The sequence below is a fragment of the Ornithorhynchus anatinus genome, chromosome 4, assembly GCF_004115215.2.
Source record: "Ornithorhynchus anatinus isolate Pmale09 chromosome 4, mOrnAna1.pri.v4, whole genome shotgun sequence".
Taxonomy (NCBI): Eukaryota; Metazoa; Chordata; class Mammalia; order Monotremata; family Ornithorhynchidae; genus Ornithorhynchus; species Ornithorhynchus anatinus.
In genome coordinates, this window is record NC_041731.1 from 57,683,374 (window position 1) to 57,705,582 (window position 22,209).

Consider the following 22,209-nt stretch of genomic DNA (forward strand, 5'->3'; position numbering starts at 1 on the left):
GCCAAAATCTCAAAACGTGCAGGAACAGGAACTGTCGGAGCAGAACCACCGACAGATGATTTAGGTTTCCTGTTTGGGCAATTTCTTTTTATCTAGCACATCTGTCAAGCTCAGAAAACCGAAAGACTGCATCACCCAAGAGAACGATATTCCTGTAACTCATTTACGGTGCAGATATCACACTCTGATCCTACAAAATACACACAGGCTCAGTATGAAAAGGCTCAGTATGACAAAACACTCCTTGAGAGAGGTCCTGCACTTAAAATTTACGGAGCGGAGTTAAAATTTACGGTTTTCTTTTGCACATCTGCTAAGAACCTAAAATGAGGCACGTCTTCATTTTCCTTACTGGCCCAAATAAATCCCCTCAAAAAACTAGATTGCAGCTCGTAGAGAAAACTGCCGTGGAAGAAATAAATCCCTTATTCTTTGAGACAGAAAAAGTTGCATATTTCTTTCGACCCAATTAATGTTTGCAAACAAAAATTCTGCAATTGGTTGACCCTGACGTGGACATTCACTGTATTTTCTGTTTAGAGAATATCCCCAGAGTATGTTCTGGCGAGAGGAACGACCAAAGGCTGCACGATCATACATAAAAATGTGTGGACTTTATTGAAATCTCAAGTTTCGTATCAAACAAAATCAGCTTTCTTCAGATAAAAATAATCTCTCGGATGTCTCCAGGTATCAGTTAAGTCTAAATTGGTCCTTCAGTGCCTTAAATTTTTTTAAAAATTGCCTTCGCGCAGCGTCGACGTTCTCGGGAGCATCCCGAGAGTCCGGTTTATCTTGTGAAGGACCGCACGTGGCGACCTCTCCCGCTTCCACCGCTGACAAATTTTCCCCTCGAGCCTCCGCTGCCACTGTTTGCACTCGCCCAGGATGGTCCGAGCCCACCACGACCTCTGGAAGCCCGGTCACGAGGACTTGGACGGTAGCCTAGAATCAGAGACAAATCAGCTCTTTTATGTCAACTTGATTTTGTTTTCCTAGACAAATATTTACTACAGCGTTAGCTTTTAACCAGAGCTCAAACAAAACGCATTTCTGACCAGGAGAGGGGGGGCACCAAGAGTTGGAACAGCTCTGTAACAGCAATAAAAGGGTGGATTGCAAAAATCCTCACCGTTTGAAGGGTGCTTAACAAATACATTCATCTACTCTGCGACAAGTGAAAAGTCAAAAAACGAAACCCCCAAATATGCCAAAAATTCAGCATCAGACACCGTCTTTTAGTTGGGTGGGGGAAATGCGGCACGGTTTCATGGAATCTGGTGAGAGAGATGGCTGAAAATTTCCAGAGTCAGAAGGACTTTTCTTATTCAATTTTAGGAATTATTAAATCGACGTCTTTAAAAACGTGACCCCGGAAATACGTCCCGTCAAAAAGACTCGGCAGTGGTTCTGTTTGAATGTATTTACAGAAAATGATTTGGGAGACCATGAAAAAGGTGGCTTTCCAACGGGGCATCGGAGAAACTCCTCACAGTCGCCAACAAGAAACGGCTACCCACCTGCGGAACTAAGTGGCCGTAACGGAGGCAGCGGGCCTCTGTTGAAATTACTCTGACCACCTCTGCTTTCATTATAAGTTCCTCGTGGTGTGCTCTGAGCGCTCCAACTCGAACCTCGTGTTCCCTCCCGGCGACTGTAATTTCCTAAATAAATGCAAATACTTCATTAGGAAAAACCTCAACTCCTTAACTTCGATTTTTAAGTTGAGTCCACAGACGGATCTGAAACCCTTCTGATATGGAACTTTGGACCCCCGAAATTCAGAGCATAGTCAAGGAGGAGAGTTAGCATGGTGAAAAATTCCTTGTTCGATTAATGGGATTTAATCGAGAGCCTACTGGGTGCAGGGCACTGTACTAAGCACTTGAGAGAGTACAACAGAGTAAATCGTCATGATTCCTGCCCTCGAGGAGCTTACAAACTAGTGGGAGAGAGAGAGATTAAAATAAAATAACAGGTAGCGAAAGAACAGGGCGTAAGAATATGTACCTAACTGCAGGAGAGAGGTGGAGTAAGTGCCCAGTGGGGATGTCCTTATGTTCTGTGGGGACATGAAAGGGTGTGACCATGAAGAGATGAATGACTAGTTAGGAAAAGTTTTCCCGATGAAGAAATGATTTTTGTGAAGCTCTGAAGATGGGGAGCAGTGGTCTCTACCATTCACACTTATCTCCTCTCCCAAACGTTCCGGTTGGACTTCTAACGGCGATAACAAGCTCATTGCTTCACACCATAAAGACTGGACGTTCAATACTCTTCAAAAGGCACAATTTATCAGAGCAGATCGAAATCTATTCTTCCAGTTTATACAAAAAAACTGAGTGAAAATTGATAGTTTATAATGCTACGCAGCAAACTTGATGACTGAATCGGGGTCATAGCTTTCCAAAGTAACTAAGTCTGTATTTCTCCGGGAGATAAGCCCAAATTTTTTTTAAAGGTCTGGAGGTTGAATGAATTAATGTTATGCACGCCAAGTAGATATTGTACCAGATTCTTCCCAACATTTAAGTCACGCTTTGGGCCTATAGCATGTCTAAGTGCTAGGCCCTTGGAAAGAATGTGTCATCTCTTTTGGACCATGCAGTACAACGCTTCTACAGAGCTGTTTTTTCAATAAAAGGGGAGATCCCCGACAATGAATTTTATTGAATTTTTTTCAATATCCGTTCTCTCTCCTACTTAGACTGTGAGCCTCACCATGGGACAGGGACTGTGTCCAACTCAATTTGCTTTTATCCACCCCAGGGCTTAGTACAGTGCCTGGCACACAATAAGCGCTTAACAGATGCCACAGTAATTATTAATATTACCTCTGCATTCAGTGTAGCTAATAATGCTGACGCTCACCTAACAGTCACTCCCACAACATGCACCCACCCAGAAAGAGAGCTCTGTTGGGATGTAGAAGTTGCTTCGGGGAAGTTTTGGTTCTGTGTCTTCTGATCGCCATTACATTTACTGCACGTGACAGTCACTTAAGTTAGCTTCACACAAAGAGGTGGGGAGGAAGGAGGGTGGGGGAGAAACCTTAGAAACTGAAATTAGAAATCAGAGCAAGTAGAAACTCTCTCCTGATGATCCCCATCCCTGAGGGAAAACTAACTGGATTAAGTACCAGGTTCTTAGCTAGTTACCTCACATGTAACACAGCCAATCCCAGGGAAGGAATGGGAAAAGAGAAGGGGGCTAAGGAATCATAAAGAAAATCAGCCTGAGTTGGGCCTAAGCAGCAAGAGATGGGGGTCTCCACAGCAGGATGCTTACAGGAAATTAAGAAGGTTTCGAGGAAAGGAAAAGACATTTTAAAAATCAGAATTAGTTTACATTTGGTACCAAAGGGACTGCTGGAATCCTTTCATTCGGTCTCTTAAAACTGCAGTGAGAGCCCTAACCCCCGGGCCTGCATTTGGAAGTGACGCCCTGGTGGCTCCCAGGTGCTGGAGAGATGCATCTATCTGGGAAGCTGAGGGAGGAAGAGGGAGCTAAGATTCCCTGGAGCTTTCCACAGACAGTCTCGAGAAGGGGGAAGACCGGCCGGATCCCAAATGATCACCTCACTCTTTGAAGGGGCTCATCCGAGAGCCAAGGGATGGGGCTAGCGGCCCGAGGGTTGGAGGAAATTAATTCATTCAATAGTATTTATTGAGCGCTTACTATGTGCAGAGCACTGTACTAAGCGCTTGGAATGTACAAATCGGTAACAGATACAGTCCCTGCCCTTTGACGGGCTTACAGTCTCATCGGGGGAGAACAGTCTAAGGGGGCCCCCCACCCACCAATTCTTGCCCATTCCTGAAAAGGGAAAAACCGATGGGTCTTAGGACTTTATGAACTTTAACCTAAAGCAGCTGGGGCAGCTCTTTTAGCCCAGAGAAGGGCTGAGGAGACCTCGGTCTGTCACCCAAACTGACTACTGCACGACACTCCAGGGGCCTGAAAAACTTAATGCACTTCCCTAAGAACTAAATTCCTCAAAGCACCCAGGGGTGATTTCAGCGCTGAAGAGAACTGGATTCGTTAAGTCACTAACACAAGAGTATAGAGGTCTGTGGTCACTTTTGAAAGAGCGGGGGATATTTAAGGGAACCCTCCACTTTCAACCTGCTCAAGAGGGAAGGTGCAGAAAAACAAGTTACCCTTTGAAGCCGGTGGTGTGAAGAACCGGTTCTGACTGTGGAAAGCACCTCGACCTCCTCGGTTTCCTGAGAACCCGCCACGGGAAGAAATCTTCTGCGATACTTTGGGTGGTCTCTTTGGTGGTGGGATCCCATCCTGAGGGACCACTTCTTTGCTTTCTGCAGCAACAAAATCGTCCACGTGCATAGAAGGCGGCCTACTTGTGTTCTGTTTCCTCTGACGGAATATGTCATGGGGGCGGATGCCCTGTCCAAATCCTCCCCGACCCCTTCCTCTAGGCGGGGGCACAACATGTGCTCGCTTTGCAGGTTCGATGTACTCGGATTTTCCACTATCGGAACCCAAAAAAAGCCACATAAACTTTTAGAAAGTCACCATGTGAGGGAATTAAAATCACGTCAGAACTCCCCGACTGTTACCAAATCTCATTCAAAAGCACATTACTTTTCACTTGCCTGGATTCTTACTCAGCCTTTTAGTATTCTTTCTTTTTAACTTCACTTCTGTAATTAGCTATATTATCTCTCCACTAAAGGTCATTAAACAAATATAGGTTGTTCTGTATCAAATGCTGTACTGTAAAACCTATTAAAGAATAAGATTATTGTTTAATCTAATAATCTTATTATTGTTGATACTTTATTGCCTATTTGCACACAAAAAATCCTTATTCGTTCAGTAACCCAATTATCCTTTTATTGTGGGAACGTGCCTGCCAACTCTGCTATATTGTACCCTACCAGGTGCTTAGTACAGTGTTCTGTACACAGTAAGCACTCAAGAAGCAGCATAGCGTAGTGGATAGAGCATGGGGCTGGGAATCAGAAGGTCGGGGGTTCTAATCCCGACTCTGCCACTTGTCTGCTGTGTGACCTTGGGCAAGTCACTTCACTTCCTCTGTGCCTCAGTTACCTCGACTGTAAAATGGGGATTGAGACTGTGAGCCCCACGTGAGACAAAGGACTGTGTCCAACCCGATTTGCTTGTATCCACCCCTGCGCTTAGAACGGTTCCTGGTACATAGTAAGCGCTTAAATACCATACTTATTAATATTATTCATAACAATAATGATAATGATAGATACAGTTGATTGATTGGTTATTCTGCCCAACAGCCTTTAAGAACAGGAAAGCCAAATTTCAAATTCTTAATCATCTACAAGGTATGAATGATCTAACACTACAGGAGGATTCAGCTAGCTCCCTTAGAGGTACACTAAAAAGGTGCTCAAAAATCTAGTCCAATTCTGCCATCTGAATATAAATTGTTTAGCAAGTAATTTGACTGGACCTCCCCCCTCTTTTTTTAATTAAATCAAGATCTTTTGGGATCACCTCTTACCTCGAAGTTATGAACGTCTCATGCTTGTGCTTGCCGAGCTTGAACCCTTTGGTGGTCTTGGTTCTGCCAGGGGATGAAGGTTCTGACAAAAATGATCTCTCCAATTCTGCTTGCAAGTCAAAGTCACTACAACATTTTTCAGACAGCTCAATCAAGTCAACCTTGACCTGGAATCACAGGGGAAGAATTAACGCATCACCCTAGGTGGAGCAATTTATCGGATCTCCTGGCAACCCGAGTCCTCAACACACAATCTAGGGCAAATCCAACCAAATTTAGCCCAAATCAGCTGAAACTTTCTAAATTTCTAGTTACTTCTTTTTATACTGTCTGAATCATTATGTCAAAGGTTCTCAGGATGTCAGATTTTTTTCTACATTTGAAAAAGGAATATTTACAAACAAAACATAAAATGCATTGGGGACACAACAGGTTGGGTGCATCCTACTGGTCAAAGCTACCAAATCTCTACTTCCTATTCCCGCCTTCTTCACACCTCATCCAAGAATTCCTGCCCTTCCTGGGAAGGGAACTTCAGCACTGCCTGGGAAGACTGATGTGGGGAACATCTGAATGCTAAGCTGGCAAGAAAACAGACGGGCTTAATCTCCTTGAGCTCTTCTAGTCACGGAACCATTGGAGAGGGGCTATTAGAGAAGCAGCGTGGCTCAGTGGAAAGAACCCGGGCTTGGGAGTCAGAGGTCATATGTTCGAATCCCAGCGCTGCCACTTATCAGCTGTGGGCAAGTCACTTAACTTCTCTATGCCTCAGTTACCTCATCTGTAAAATGGGGATTAACTGTGAGCCTTACGTGGGACAACCTGATTACCCTGTATCTCCCCCAGCGCTTAGAACAGTGCTCTGCACATAGTAAGCACTTAACAAACACCAACATTATTATTATTATTATCAGCTCCACCTGCTAGCTTCCTGGAGTTAGAAGAACTGGCTTTAGGGCAGGAATCTGCAGGACCCTAGTTGAAGAGCCCAGAGAGCTTTGGGAAAAATTGGAATTCACACACTCTTCCTTAGCATTCCTATTACTGGTGGCTTTGCAAGCAAAGCCAGCTGGACAACGATAGGAACTTTCTAACACTGAAGCACTGATAAAGATGCCTGAATCTTAAATTTCTCTCTCCTCTGCTTCCACCCCCCGCCCAATTCATCTCTCCTGGAGTTTAGTTTAAAGTTGGCTTCCCAAACTAGGATACCACGTCTGAGTGAATCATAAGGTCTCCCAGAGTGTGACTGATAAGAGACAATTGTCGCTTGGTTCATTTGTTACGTGACGTAACATTACAACCGAGGATTTCACTCTATTTGTCTTAATAAATATTAACTGTACCAAATCTAAGTCGGAGTCAATTTCTTCAGCCTGGAATGGAGAGAACCACAGAGACTTCAGTTGGTCATCCATGACATCAGCTAGCACGTAGGCAGTCCTACAGTGAATAAAAAATCCCCAGCAAATGAATTTGGCAATTAATAGAGATGCTTCTTAAATTCAAGAAACTACAAAATCAAGTTCATCCTGCAAGGCAGGGAAGACAGTATGGCTAGTGGAAAAATCACGGGCCAGGGAGTCGGGACACCTGGACTCTAATCCCTGCTCCATCACTTGCTTTCTGTGTGACGGTGGGCAAGTCACATAACTGCTCTGTGCCTCAGTTTCCTCATCTCTAAAATGGGGATAAATTTGCCTGTTCTCCTTCCTCTTTGACTGTGAGCCCCTAGGAGGATAGGGTCTGAAGGTCTGTGTCTGATGTGATGATCCTGAATCTAACATAATGCTTGGCACACCACAGGATTTAATAAATACCACAATTACTATTAGTATCATCATTTAAATCTGGTGGGAGATGTCTAAAAATGTGCTTCTAGATAAAGCTAAAAAAATTATTTTTCAAATGAAAGAAGTTAGTTTAGTTGCGGTAGGCTAATCACGGTATAAAAGATTATTTGCCAATGGTGAATGAAGAGTCTCCTCACACAATAGGCTTGCAAGGGTGTTTTCTAAAAAATCTCTACAAAAAATTAATATTCAAAGACTCCTTTGTCTAGAGCAAGGGAATAATTACCACACGCTTGTTTTTTCTGAAACTCAAATCCCCCCGAACTGTAAATTACAGTGCACGTACTAAGCAGTTATTAAATTAGGCCACCATAAACACTGCAAGTCTGTGAACAAAGTCCTACGGGTCCCAAAGTGCATTCAGTATTTTACCTGTTATTGAAGAGATTTTGAAGAGACTCTGGGGCTGAAAGTACCGGCTCAACATCTTGGTCACTGAGTGGAGAAGGATCGCCGGCTGATTCTAGCATCTGCCTGAGTCCAACTACGTTGTCCAGCAAAGAATCCAGATTGTCGTCATCTTTAGAATGTTCCTGAGTTTACAATAAACATTTACACAAGCGATTACGGTCTGCTCGACTGGGAGAAAGATCCTTGGCTATTTCTCGGTTAACCCACTCTGAAAAACGTATAAGATACTGCAAGTCTGAAAAGACAGCCGCCACCTTGGCAAATTTTTTTTAAAAAGCGAAGAAAATTCTGAGGGAGATTTTCTAGAGGTGCCTTCCACAGATTAGGCAGCAGAGGGCATCCTGGAATAGGAAGACAAGAGAACCATTTTAAAAGCTACCGAACACAACTAAGGATCGCCGCTCAAAAATACTGAGACTTAAGCAAACGTGTTCTAAACGACAAAATCAGAGATTCAGGACCATTTGGCAGGGAAGGGGGACTTTTCGTTTTTTTTACCAAAACATGTTTTTCAAGGTCAAGGAACAAATTTTCTGGAGTTTCTTCTTTATTCTGTAAAAGCTGTTTTAATTCTGCAGTACTAAGACTTAGTGTCCTTGACGGATGAGAACCATCTACTTCCATGAGACCACCGTCATCTCCACAACAACCCTGTGTAGAGAAACACAAAAAGTTACCTCTTGGGGAAATCCAAATTTGTCAAAGCTTAAGAGAATCCATGCCGGTTTCCAAGTACAAGCGTCAACTTTCCATTGAGAACGTGGGGGAGGGGAAATGGTGTGGGAGCAGATTTCAGAGCTAACAGGTCAGAAGGCCACCATTTTGGGTCTTCTGCAGCCCTAACTGGAAACTCTAGAGTCTTGTTGGATGCTAAGGGCTCGCCAAGCTGTGTGGGCCATCGCCCCCGTGGAGTGGGCACCTATGTTTGCATGGGATCACAAAGAAAACAGATAGCAGCATATGGCTTGCTGCGCATCTGATCTTTAATCCACTGGCACCCGGATTTCTCAACAGAATGTCCTATGGCAAAATACGCCGGTGTCTACCTCAGGAGTTCCCAACGTACTGGGCGTAGGAGTTGTTAAAATTGTGCCAGCTGTTACGAGGACCTGATAAAACTTGAAATTATCTTTCATGAGATGGTAAGCAAACAACTGAAGAGAGTAGTAATTACCCTGCTAAAGGTCACACATCCTGCCATCGCCAAAGTAGGGATTCTTCTACTTTATAAAATATGCCAATTGAATCCCCCAATATCCTAGGTCCCGATTTCCACTGAATAATTCTTCAGACATTTAAGAATGAGGAGCTGATTATTACATTTGTGGATTATACCCAAATTCTAGGCCGCTTCACCTCTCCTCATCCTCAATGCTTGAACTTATTTTACACTTCAGTACCACCACTAGACAGGGAAAATTTCTAGGAGGACCTAATGTCAAAAGCATGCCCACAAAGTTTAATTTTGCAAAAAGGAAAAACCTAGGAGTTTAAGGAGAAATGTTAACTCAATCAACTGGCTTATTTAGTGGCAATTCAGTAGAACAAATCTAAATACTTAAAATTACTGGCTAGAACTAGGGATTTCAATTATCCCTGCTAGCCCCTCTCTCATTAGAAGTGACAACACAGAACTGATTGTAAATCATAAATTAAACACCTTTATCATTAAATTCTAAATGCGAAAAGTCTGGAGCTTGGGCCAAGGATAGCAAAGTTGAAGATGTCTCTACCTACATCTCTTGTGTTTTTATTACGGTTAAGGAGATTGTAGTTCAAAAAAGCAATACCTATTAGCACCACACAATCCAACAATCAAACCATATGCAATGCAAATTATTTGTAGAACACTTGAAAACACCACTGTTTCTCATTAATCTTGATTTAGTATTTCTACTGTCTTAATGCTAAATAACCCAAACTTTCAGCAAAGACTGCTGTAATTTCAAAACTAAGACAAGTGATGAAAATGTTAAAAAAAAAAAATCTGAAACAATGGGAATATTTAAACTCAGATGACATTTGTAATACCTAAAACTCAAAAATATTTTATAATTTCAAAGTTTCTGGGCCAAGTGAATAGGACATGGTGCTGAAGATATCCACGCTAAGTTACTAAAATACATACTGATAGCTGGCTATATTTTCCTTGTGAACCTAAGTGAATTGCCTTCATTTGGCTCAAAATTTGGTATGAAAATATTTTATTTTCCTAACACGTGATATGCAGTTTGAAAATATTACTCTATGTTCAATCACTGCTATACACTGAAATCTTTATATCCCTTCCTTTTACGAAGGTAGGAAGGAGATAAAGAGCTACTGACTGACCTTCGTTAGCTTTGAACTATGAAGAACTTTCTTTTGGAGAACCCTCAATTCTTCCATTCATCTGGCGACTGAATATAATGACCATCAGTTTACCTCACAAGATGCATTACTTCTGGCAAAGCTGACAAAGCAGGTTGACCAAGCGGAAGAAGTTTAGTATTTAGTGAAAAATTTTGCAGTTCACTTCTTTTGGGTGCGTTAAGACTTATTTATATGGAGATAGTTCATACCAAATAATGCTGAGTTTCAATATTTCTGAGCTACAGGCGATATTTAAACTTATTTTAATATCTGCTCTCCACAGCAAATGTGTCAACATGAGAAACAGCAAACATATGTTGACTTACCATTGTATCAGAGTTTAGAATTTGCCTCATAAAATCCAAAAAAGAAGAAGCTAGTTCTGCTGTGTCCTTAGTGAAGATAGTAACCACTCTCTTCAGTAAACTATGTAATGCACTGTTGTGTTTTCTTAAGGAACTGTTTTTCAATAAAGGAAAAAAGTTAATGAAAACACTCTATTTTTAGAAATTACATTCATAACATTAATAATTGTAAAAATATGGGTCCATCGGGATTTAAAAGAAAATTATAGCACCATTTCCATGTGTATACTCTGCGCATTTGTAAGGAGGACCATAAATCAACACCTACATTCAACACCTGCTTTTCAGGTTGGGCTAGAGGCTCTTATCTAAAACAATCTTCCCCTATATTTATCCTTCAAATAAATTAAGAACGTTTTGACAAGGAAAAACTTGTTATTTTTTTTTCCTGCAACTGTTCACCTATTTTAGGACCTTTCAAACATCCTGAGAACTCCTCAACAGTAGTTCTGGAATACTACAAGGAAGAAGGGACTTCACAGAATGTCTCTGAAGTTTCAAACACAGAATGATCGATATTGGATCATTTACCTCAAAGAGAAATGAGGGAGCCTATTAAAATACTTCTAAATCCAGCACATTACTGTTACAGAAACTTGAGAGCTGCAGTTAGACCTAAGTCCATATGTGTATTATTTTAAACATGGAAAGATTTTAGAATCAGGTTAACAGAAGGGAAAAGTGTTCCTGATTACAAGTGGCAACAGGTAAACCCTTATATAGATGTTGTTTTCTTTGAGGTACATCAAACACATGTTCGATGATCCTTTGGGACTAAATATAATAGGTAGAGGCAAACACTATTTCTCCTCAAAAGCTACTGTGGTCTTGTGGATTATGCACAGTGCCGGCAGTCCTCAAATCCTTATTTCTGATTCCACCGCTAATGCTGATCCACGTCTGTGATTTTACTTAATCCTGTTTAGGCTTACATACTAGTTTTACCCTTTCGAATCAACTCAATGATTCCTGATAATGAGATGGAGACACCATGAAAAATGGAAATCAAGGTAACTGGAGAGAAAAAAAAACCACTCAAAACTGATTTAAATTTTAGACCAACAGGTTTCTTATAGGCAAAATGACATTCGTATCAGGAAATTACCACAGCAAAGACAAAGAAAAGAAGAAAAAAAAAATCTATCCACGTGAGCAATACGATGAACTTGTGAGAGCCCCGGTGTTCCAGACCTTTAGTCTAAAAACGAAAGCAATGAACGCGAAGTTTCAAAATTATTATCAGCTGCTCTGCATCCAGCGCAGGGCCATATTGTATTGAGAGCTTCAGGAATCCTGAAGGCTGGAAGAATATGCAAACAAACAGCTCTGCGTCCCCCTGATGACACCACCTCCTTTTATTTCACTCTGGCAGCCTGGATCTAAATCGAGTCATGCAACTTAACTTGAGTAGAGTCAGGGCAAGACAATTCCACCCATGCCAGGCTCTGCGGAAGCCAATCCCAATCCCCTTAACGGTACTACTGATAATGATAATTACGCTATATGTTTAGCGCTTACTCTGTGCCAAGCACTGTTCTGAGCACTGAGGCAGATATAAGATAATCAGGTTGGCCACAGTCCCTGTTTCATATGGGGCTCACAGTCTTAATGCCCATTTTACAGATGGGGGAATTGAGGCACAGAGAAGTTAAGTGATGCACCCAAGGTCACACTGAAGGCAATTGGCAGAGCTGGCACTAGAACTCGGGTCCTTCTGACTCCCAGGCTTGTGCTCTGGCCACTAGGGCATGCTGATCCCTTTCCTACCTCCAGGACTAAAGACGGAATCAGTTGATTACCCTTACCTTGAACCACATTTGACCTGCCTGTTGGAAAGGCAAGTAAATTACAGTGTCCATCAAATTACAGTGTCCATCAGTCACTCAACCGTATTTACTGAGTGATTACCATGTGCAGAGTACTGTACTAAGCACTTGGAAGAGTTCGATACCACAATATAATAGACATATTCCCTGCCCATAACAAATCTATCATGTTCGATTTCTGGCGTGAACCTCACCCACAGCTATATTCTTAGTACCGAACAACTCAAAACATTTAAGCGGGGAAGGGATATATAGGAGAGAATCCACATGAAAGTAGCAAAGAGAAGACGAAAAGAGCCCCAGAGCACTTATGAACCTATCCATAATTTTTTTTTTATATTAACGCCTGCCTTCCCCCCTCTTAGACTGTAAACTCATTGTGGGCAGGGAATGTGCCTCCCAACTCTGTTGTACTGAACTCTCCTAGGCTCTAAGTACAGTGTTCTGCACGTAGGAAGTGCTAAATAAATAGAACTGATTAAATGATTGAGAGATGAGAGGAAAAGGTGCACTCAGATTGGAAACTACACAATTCATACTTCCTCCCTCATTTTCTCAAAAGGGGCTGGGGGGGGCCCTTCATAATAGTAATTATTATGGTATTAAGCATTTATGGTGAATTAAACACTGAAGCAGATCCAAGATTACCTCTCAGGTGAGACATCAACCCTGTACGACCCAAGTCTCAAAATCTATCTCATCTCCATTTTACAGATGAGGAAACCGAGGTCCAGAGAGGTTAGGTGAGTCACCCACAGTAACACAGCTATTAGTGGAGCTGGGACGAGAACCCGGGTCTCCAGACTCCATCCTGTCCTCCTTCCACTAGGCCACAGCAACGCTAGTCCGAAATGGATCTCTGAGTTGGTGCTGCTGCTTTCTCTCTCCAAATGTTGCTCTTAACCCCTGCCTCTGCTTGAATTGGGCACCCTAATTCTGAATTCTCAAGGGGAGCGTAAAGGAAAGATTGTCAGACATCAAGTCTCCTCCAACTTTTCTAGGCTCATGGCAGGCCAACTCCCCAGTTGGCAAAACTAAAAAGCTGTTGTAAGGCAACACCTAGGTTCATTTAGCCAAAAGGATCCCAAGGATCAGATCTGGGCAGGGTTTAGAAGTGGCAAAATAAAACTTCTCACAGACCTGTGAGCTGGCAATGGGTGAGGATGCCAATGGAGGAGACAGGTTAGGAAGAAAATGCTAACCAAGATGGAGGAACAGAAAGAGGAGGGGGTCACAAGCAAAGGTGACGATTGCCGCTGTGGTATATCACCAACTTAAGACTTTTGCTCCGCTCGTCAGAAGAATGAAACATTGCATTAAATGAGACATGCAAACATAGAAAACACTGTTTAAAAATTCTACCTCATTACGTGAACATTAAATGGCATGAAGGCAAATAATGTAACTAATTTTTAAAAATCAAAGTTATATAAACAAAACTTGACAGACTACGGTTCCCCCACATTCAAAACCCTTCTAAAAATCCCACCTACTCCAAGTCTTCCCCGACTCCCATCTCCCAAGTCACACCAGCCCTGCAGACACCACTAGCAGTAATTTTTGCCCTTCCTTTACCCTAGGAAAACTACTAATACAGTCAATTTATGTTGATTACTCTATTTTCAAACATTTGTCAGTCTCCCCCATTAGAGTATAAGGTTCACTATAGGCAAGGAGCATGGCTCATGCTCCTGTTGTAGTTTCTAGACTAGGCTGTAAGCTCTAGACTGAAGGCTCATTACGGGCAGGGAATGCTTCTGTTATATCGTACTCTCCCAAGCGTTCAGTACAGCGCTCTGTACCCAGTAAGCGCTCAAATACCATCGACCGACTGACTCTCCCAGCCACTTAGAATACTGCACTGCACCCGCCAGGCACCCAAATACGAAAAATACACGCTTAAGACGGTCACTTGATGGGCTAAAACTGTACCTCTTTAAATGAAAGAATCCATAATCATGCTCCGCAAGGAACATCATCGTCCTGACACACGTCAGCAAACAGTTGTAACTGCTCTCGCCGTTGCCCAGTGTTTCCATCAGACAGTCGCAGATTGAAGACATCAGCTCCTTGTTCGGCAGAGAATTGGACAACTGCTCCACTTCAGAAACAGACCCTTCCGAAGAACTTGGCAAAATCAGAGCAATGTCCTAAAGAAAAACGTTGCTGAAGTTTAACGACTGTGCCAAGAATTTATTCAGTGCATCATCTCTACCTTTATCAACGTTCATTCGTTCAACCGTATTTATCGAGCACTGTTCTAAGCGCTTGGAGAGTACAATTGGGCGACAGACAGAGACGATCCCTGCCCAACGATGGGCTCACAGTCTAAACGGGGGGGAGACAGACAACAGAAGTACCATCATGATAGAGAGAATCATAGATATACTCAGAATACATCTACCAACTCTGTTATATTGTGCTCTCCCACTTAGTACAGTGCTGTGCACACAATAAGCGCTCAATAAATACCACTGATTGATAATGCAAATACAATGTATATCCACGGTGAGGAACCATTAACACACGTAGATATTTTTTTGCCACCTCAGGAGCCCTCCTTCTTTCCAGCCACCACTTAGGCCTGAGAGAGAGAGAGAGAAAGAGAGAGACACACAGACGCCAGGATGATATACACGCTGCTGCTTCGGGAACGCATTCCTCCTTCACATACTGTACTCTCCTAAGCCCTTATACAGTGCTTTGCGCACAGTAAGCACTCAATAAATCCGATTCAATGAATTAATCTCAGCTGGGAACTTCTCCCAACGCTCAAAAGGTTTCTCTCTCTACACCTTGTAGCCCGAATGGGGCACCACAGAATCCTAATCTGTCACCCCTTCTCAGTGTTTCAACTGCCTACCTGTTACTCTCCCCTAAAAGCTTACTGCAATAAGAGGTCCAGTAACAATAATTTCAAAGGATGAGAGTACGTGGCCATTTCAATTAGCAAAATTATTGTACAGCTTTCAATTTTTTCTTTTAAGGTATTTGTAAGCCCTATACGCCAAGCACTGTATTAAGCTCTAGGGTGGTTAGAAGACAAATCAGGTTGGATGCAGTCCACATCCAATATGAGGCTCACCGTCTTAATCCCCATTTTGCAGATGGGGTAACTGAGGCACAGAGACTTGCCCAAGGTCACACAGCAGGCAAGCGGCGGAGCCAGAATTAGAATCGAGGTCCTTCTGACTGCCGAGCCCGGGCTCTATCTACTTCATTCATTCATTCATTCAATAGTATTTATTGAGCGCTTACTATGTGCAGAGCACTGTACTAAGCGCTTGGAATGAACAAGTCGGCAACAGATAGAGACAGTCCCTGTCGTTTGACAGGCTTACGGTCTAATCGGGGGAGACAGACAGACGAGAACAATGGCAATAGAGTCAAGGGGAAGAACATCTCGTAAAAACAATGGCAACTAAATAGAATCGAGGCGATGTGCATTTCATTAACAAAATAAATAGGGTAATAAATATATACAGTTGAGCAGACGAGTACACTGCTGAGGGGAGGGGAAGGGAGAGGAGGAGGAGCAGAGGGAAATGGGGGGAAAAGAAGGTTAAGCTGCGGAGAGGTGAAGGAGGGGTGGTAGAGGGAGTAGAGGGAGAAGAGGAGCTCAGTCTGGGAAGGCCTCTTGGAGGAGGTGAGTTTTAAGTAGGGCTTTGAAGAGGGGAAGAGAATCAGTTTGGCGGAGGTGAGGAGGGAGGGCGTTCCGGGACCGCGGGAGGACGTGGCCCGGGGGTCGACGGCGGGACGGGCGAGACCGAGGGACGGCGAGGAGGTGGGCGGCGGAGGAGCGGAGCGTGCGGGGTGGGCGGTAGAAAGAGAGAAGGGAGGAGAGGTAAGAAGGGGCAAGATGATGTAGAGCCTCGAAGCCTTGAGTGAGGAGTTTTTGTTTGGAGCAGAGGTCGATAGGCAACCACTGGAGTTGTTTAAGAAGGGAAGTGACATGCCCAGATCGTTTCTGCGGCCGCGGAGTGAAGAATAGACCGGAGCGGGGCGAGAGAGGAGGAAGGGAGGTCAGAGAGAAGGCTGACACAGTAGTCTAGCTGGGATATAACGAGAGCCCGTAGCAGTAAGGTAGCTGTTTGGGTGGAGAGGAAAGGGCGGATCTTGGCGATATCGTAAAGGTGAAACCGGCAGGTCTCGGTAACGGATAGGATGTGTGGGGTGAACGAGAGAGACGAGTCAAGGATGACACCGAGATCTACTTGGCCACGCTGCTTCTCTATTTTCTACATTTTTATAAATCCTTCCTTGGAAAAATAGTTCTTAAACTCCTAAAAGGCTTTTGGGTCCTAACTATTTCTATATGAAAATCTAACTCAACGTCTTTGGGTTTCCTCGGAGGGTGAGAGAGCTCTGAGCAAGAAGGGAAATGGGGGCGGTGGGAGGCAATAACCTGCTCGCAACTGCTCATCACTGTAAGCTCCTTGTAACTTTTACAGTTACAAAAAAATCATCAGGCTTATGAGGAGAGGAAGTCCAAGTTGTGAACGATGGAAGTGAGGATCTGAGTGTCGCCGGAACCGACCGGGTGACTAGGACAATCCACCATTCCTTCTCCACCCTTGGAGATCTCTCCACTGAGAGCCTATCTGGCGTAAATGGAGCCCCAACATCGAAGGCCGCCGAAGGCCACAGGTGCTCCCGTCTTTGCTCTTTTCGTATGCGTGCACGGAGGCACAGAATAGAAAATTCTTAAACTGTGAATGAACTCCGAATCAAATTACAAGCAGTCCTACTGTATCTGTGAGTGTCACAGCAAGCAAGATTACCTTTGCGCGTGACTCTGAAGTCAAAAATTTGGCTGAAATATGAACAGGCCCCCTATAAGGCTATATTTCCCCCAATTCCATGAAAAGGATTTAAGCCTGGGCACTAGTTGGCAGGTGTATTATGGTATTTGTTAAGCGATTACTATGAGCAGAGCACTGTTCGAAGTGCTGGGGTAGATACAGGGTATTCAGATTGCCCCACGTGGGGCTCACATTATTTTTTTAATCCCCATTTTTTCCAGATGAGGTAACTGAGGCACAGAGAAGTTAAGTGACTTGCCCAAGGTCACATAGCAGACAAGTGGCGGAGCCGGGATTAGAACCCATGACCTCTGACTCCCAAGTCCGTGTTCTTTCCACTAAACCACGCTGCTAATCTACTTGTGCCAATTTTCCAATAGGGAAGAGAAATAATCTCCAAGCATTCAAATCAGACTCAGACCAGCTAGACTGCACTTTTTTTTTTAATGAGATTTGTTTTGTTCTAGGCACCGTATTAAGCAGTGGGGTAAATACTAGCTAATTAGGTTGAACACAGTCCCTATCCCCCCATGGGGTTCACACTCTTAATCCCCATTTTACGGACAAGGTCACTGAGGCACAGAGTAGCTAAATTCATTCATTCATTCAATAGTATTTATTGAGCGCTTACTACGGGCAGAGCACTGGACTAAGCGCTTGGAATGGACAATTGGGCAACAGATAGAGACAATCCCTGCCCAATGACGGACTCACAGTTAAATGACTTGCCCAAGGTCACACAGCAGGCAAGTGGCAGAACCGGAACTTGAAACCAGATCCTTCCGACTCCCAGATCTATGCTTTTTCCACCAGGCCATGCTGCTTTGCAATTATCTTGTAATTACAATAAACCACTCTTCATACTCGTGACCTCTGGGGCCACCTGCACCGGTCATCCCCAAACCCTCAGTACCCCACTGACCCCTGACAACATCGCAGGAGTGAGCCCTCTACTGCTCCCCTTTCCTGTGACCTCCAGGGCCCAATCTCATTTCCCGCCTCCCTTCTGCACCACTCTTACTTGATCCTTCATTCATAATAATAATGTTGGTATTTGTTAAGCGCTTACTATGTGCAGAGCACTGTTCCAAGCGCTGGGGGAGATACAGGGTAATCAGGTTGTCCCATGTGAGGCTCACAGTCTTAATCCCCATTTTACAGATGAAGGAACTGAAGCACAGAGAAGTTAAGTAACTTGCCCACAGTCACACAGCTGACAAGTGGCAGAGCTGGGATTCGAACCTATGACCTCTGACTCCCAAGCCCGGGCTCTTTCCACTGAGTCATGCTGCTTCTCATCTTCCCTCCCATCCCCACAGCACATGTGTATAAATCTGTAATTTATCTATTTATTTATATTGACATCTGCCTCCCCCTCTAGATTGTAACCTCGTTGTGGGCAGGAATGTGTCTGTCTGTTCTACAAGTGATTAGTCCAGTGCTCTGCACACAGTAAGCGCTCAATAAATACGACAATGAATGAATGGGATAGAGGATGCTCCATCTCCATGCCAACGAGCCTCCCGTCGGCCCCCCGCACGATCCTGTCCGGGAAGGACGCGAGTCAGCCACGGCACGCCTTCTCAGCCACGCGTGGCTATAGCTAGACTCCTGCCACTGTTCAACCGAGGCGCGAGGAGCCGGAAACCCTGCCGCTCCTGACATTTTATCTTTGGCCTTGTCTCATATCTTGGTTTCGTATTTTCTCTGTGTCCCTAGGCAATCCCCTCCCTAACGTTCCCAGAGGGTGATCCCCTTGGGAGCCAGGGACAATTATCTAGCTCATCCATGTACTCCTTTCCCAATATTTTGAACTGACCGTGCTAGTGTTATTAGAAAAGTCTTCGGAATGCAGAAATCACATGCTCCGTGAAGCTCGAGTCATAAACAGGGTGGAAAACATCATTTTGCAAGAGTTGTAGCCTAAGTGCTTAAGAACTGCCCCAAGGAAAGAACACCAAATTGTCCATTCCAAGCGCTTAGTCCAATGCTCTGCATATAGTAAGCGCTCAATAAATACTATCGAATGAATGAACGAACACCGATTGTACTGATTTGGCCGACCAGAAGTTTCAAAAGTCAGGAACCACTGTGGTAGAGCGATAAAAAAAATAAAATCTTACACGAACAAATCTGAAGGGAAACGAGGGTCTAAATCCCCATCTGGGAATACAGTATAAGCCTCGGAAATCAAGGGAAAACCCTTGGCCTCCAACCAAGGAATCATGAACAGTGGAAAGAGCCCGGGCTTGGGAGTCCGAGGTCATGGGTTCGAATCCCGGCTCTGTCACGTGACAGCTGGGTGACTGTGGGCACGTGCCTTAACTTCTCAGTGCTTCAGTGACCTCATCTGTAAAATGGGGATGACGACTGTGAGCCTCACGTGAGACACCTTGATGACCCTTTATCTGCCTCAGTGCTTAGAACAGTGCTCTGCATATAGTAAGCGCTTAACAAATACCAATATTATTATTATTATGAACCAAGTAACCAGTGACAGAAGCAGCAGTTTTATGGCAACTACACCTAAAATGTAGGTTAATTACTACAGAGCAGGGATAACAGAACTGAATTAGGCTCAGTATGTGGACAAAAAAATTTATATATATGTATACATATATGTGTGTATGTATATATCCCCTTGAATCCAGAAGAATGCATACTAGCCAAGCAAAACATTATATCTTCTAAGGGCAGGGAGTGTCTGTTATGCTGCTATCCTGTAATCTCCCTAACACTTAGTTCAGCACTCCGCCCACCGTTAAGCGTTCAATAAATGCGACTGACTGCATCAGTTCCCAAATGTTCAACTATTCACATATAAATGTGCAACACCCGGAGCAGGCAAATGTAATTACGAGGAAAATGCCATAATATACAAAATGACCGCATAAATACCTGATCACAGAGAGACTGCAAAATGGACGTCACATACTCAACACACTGTTGGTGAATCACATTGTCCCCAGCAGAGCGCATCAGGGCCAACAGCTCTTGGAAAATCTCTGAATACCTTTCATCTCCTTTAATAGTTCCATTAATGAGATGCAAAATAGCTAATTTACAGGCTTTATGTGAAGCCAAGGCATCAAGAAGAGCAAGTAATCTGGCAGTTTGACCCGTGTACTGTTTTTCTTTATCTTCGGAATTGCTGAAACAAAAACAAGGCCACTTAAAAACCAAATTCCGACCCATTAAAAAGACATTTAACAGATTCAAAACAACGCAACAGGCTAACAAATCTAGTGAAAAAGGTCCCGGATATTCAAGCAACATTCCAAAAATCTTTCCAGTTCTCATTTTGTTTGATTTTGATACTGTAGGAGATAAAAACAAGAAAACCTATAAATGGTAAATTATTTATTGTATTAATATCTGTCTTCCCCTCTAGACTATCTTTCCAGTTCTCATTTTGTTTGATTTTGATACTGTCAGAGATAAAAGCAAGAAAACCAAGAAATGATAAATTATTTATTGTGTTAATGTCCATCTTCCCCTCTAGACCGTAACCTTCAGGTGGGCAAGGAACGTGTCTATCAGAGAGAAGCCACACGGTCTGGTGGATGAAGCACGGGCCTGGGAGTCAGAAGGACCTGGGTTCTAATTCCGGCCTCGCCACTTGTGTGCTGTGTGACCTTGGGGAAGTCATTTCACTTCTCTGTCCCTCTCATCTGTGAAACGGGGATGAAGACTGTGTCCAACCTGATTAGCTTGCATCTAGCTGTACCAGTGTTTAGTACAGTGCCTGGCACAGAGTAAGCATTTAACAAATACCATAAAAAAAAAAATCCACTTGTATTGCTTTCTCCCAAGCACTTAGTAACGATACAGTGAAGCACCAAGGCGCAGTGGATAGAGTCCAGGCCTGGGAGTCAAAAGGTCATGGGTTCTAATCCCGGCTCCACCAGCTGTCTGCTGTGTGACCTTGGGCAAGTCACTTTCTCTCTTCCCTCATCTGTAAAATGGGGATTGAGTCTGTGAGCCCCACGTGGGACAGGGACAGTGTTCGACCCGATCTGCTTGCATCCACCTCAGTGCTCAGTTTAGTGCCTGGCACAGAGTAAGCGCTTGACAGAGAACACGATTATTACTGCCGTGGCTGGCACACAGTAAGTGCTTCATAAATACCATCACTATTGTTGGTATCACAGTGCTCTGCACGGAGTAAGTGCTCAATGAACCCCACTGATGATGATGAAGAAAATCTACCGTGGGCACATAAATAAGCTCTGAAGGGCAGCTTCCCGGGGCCCAGGCTCCATGTTCCCGGATCGGACAGCCAGGCTTCCAAGAACGTGACCGAGGTGGACGAGAGAAAGGTTGACCCGGTTGAAGGTAAGGGAAGAGGGGTGCGGGCCTGGGAAGGCATTGCGGGAACCGGGTGAGATACAACCGACAGAAGATAATAATAATAATGATGGCGTTTGTTAAGGGCTTACTATGTGCAAAGCACTGTTCTAAGCGCTAGAGAGGATACAAGGTGATCAGGTTGTCCCACGTGGGGCTCACATTCTTAATCCCCATTTTAGAGATGAAGGAACTGAGGCCCAGAGAAGTGAAGTGACTTGCCTCAAGTCACCCCGCTGACAAGCGGCTGAGCCGGGATTTGAACCCATGACCTCCGACTCCCAAGTCCGTGGCAGAGAACTGCGTAGGCCATTTAATCCGAGGTGGAAACCATTTACCCGCACTTTCGCAACAAAGAACGAGGTCAGGACCATCTCCGACCCTCCTCGACGAGAACAGCCTAGCAGAGGGGAAAGACCCCGACGACTGTTCGAACGGGCCGACGGGACAGAGCGGGATATCTAACTACCTCTGTAAATCCTCCACGATCAAATCCAACACAGTTCTCATAATGAGGAGAGCAGTCGGCGAGGCCAGGTCACAGAGTTGAACGCAAATGCGCCGCAGCATATGCTGGATCGGCTGGCAAGTCGTGCCGGAGAACGACCGGACTATTTCTTGAAGCAGCTTCGCTTGAACGTGAAGGTGCATACTCCACAATTTTCTGGTGTTGAGTGCCACGGATATGTCGTGCGGTTCGATAACCTGTAGGAACGGATACCCGGAGATCGTGTGGGAATACATTCAGAG

At 44.1% G+C, this 22,209-nt stretch overlaps 1 protein-coding gene across 3 annotated transcripts in view; it reads right to left on the bottom strand.

Moving 5' to 3' along the window:
- Window positions 1–594: 594 nt before the first annotated feature.
- VIRMA (vir like m6A methyltransferase associated) overlaps window positions 595–22,209 on the bottom strand; it is a 62,808-nt gene continuing 41,193 nt past the window's right edge. For 2 of the 3 annotated variants that reach the window (XM_029062659.2, XM_029062661.2), the window contains 11 exons: window positions 21,929–22,164; window positions 20,011–20,263; window positions 14,243–14,460; window positions 10,446–10,578; window positions 8,266–8,418; window positions 7,729–7,889; window positions 6,850–6,946; window positions 5,504–5,670; window positions 4,161–4,492; window positions 1,521–1,664; window positions 595–945 (listed from right to left, as the gene is read on the bottom strand). In XM_029062659.2, the coding sequence (XP_028918492.1) occupies window positions 791–945; window positions 1,521–1,664; window positions 4,161–4,492; window positions 5,504–5,670; window positions 6,850–6,946; window positions 7,729–7,889; window positions 8,266–8,418; window positions 10,446–10,578; window positions 14,243–14,460; window positions 20,011–20,263; window positions 21,929–22,164 (2,049 nt within the window). In that variant the 3' untranslated portion in view covers window positions 595–790. Of the gene's footprint in view, window positions 946–1,520; window positions 1,665–4,160; window positions 4,493–4,543; window positions 4,747–5,503; window positions 5,671–6,849; window positions 6,947–7,728; window positions 7,890–8,265; window positions 8,419–10,445; window positions 10,579–14,242; window positions 14,461–20,010; window positions 20,264–21,928; window positions 22,165–22,209 lie in introns of those variants that run through there. The other variant, XM_029062660.2, reaches the window with a different exon arrangement.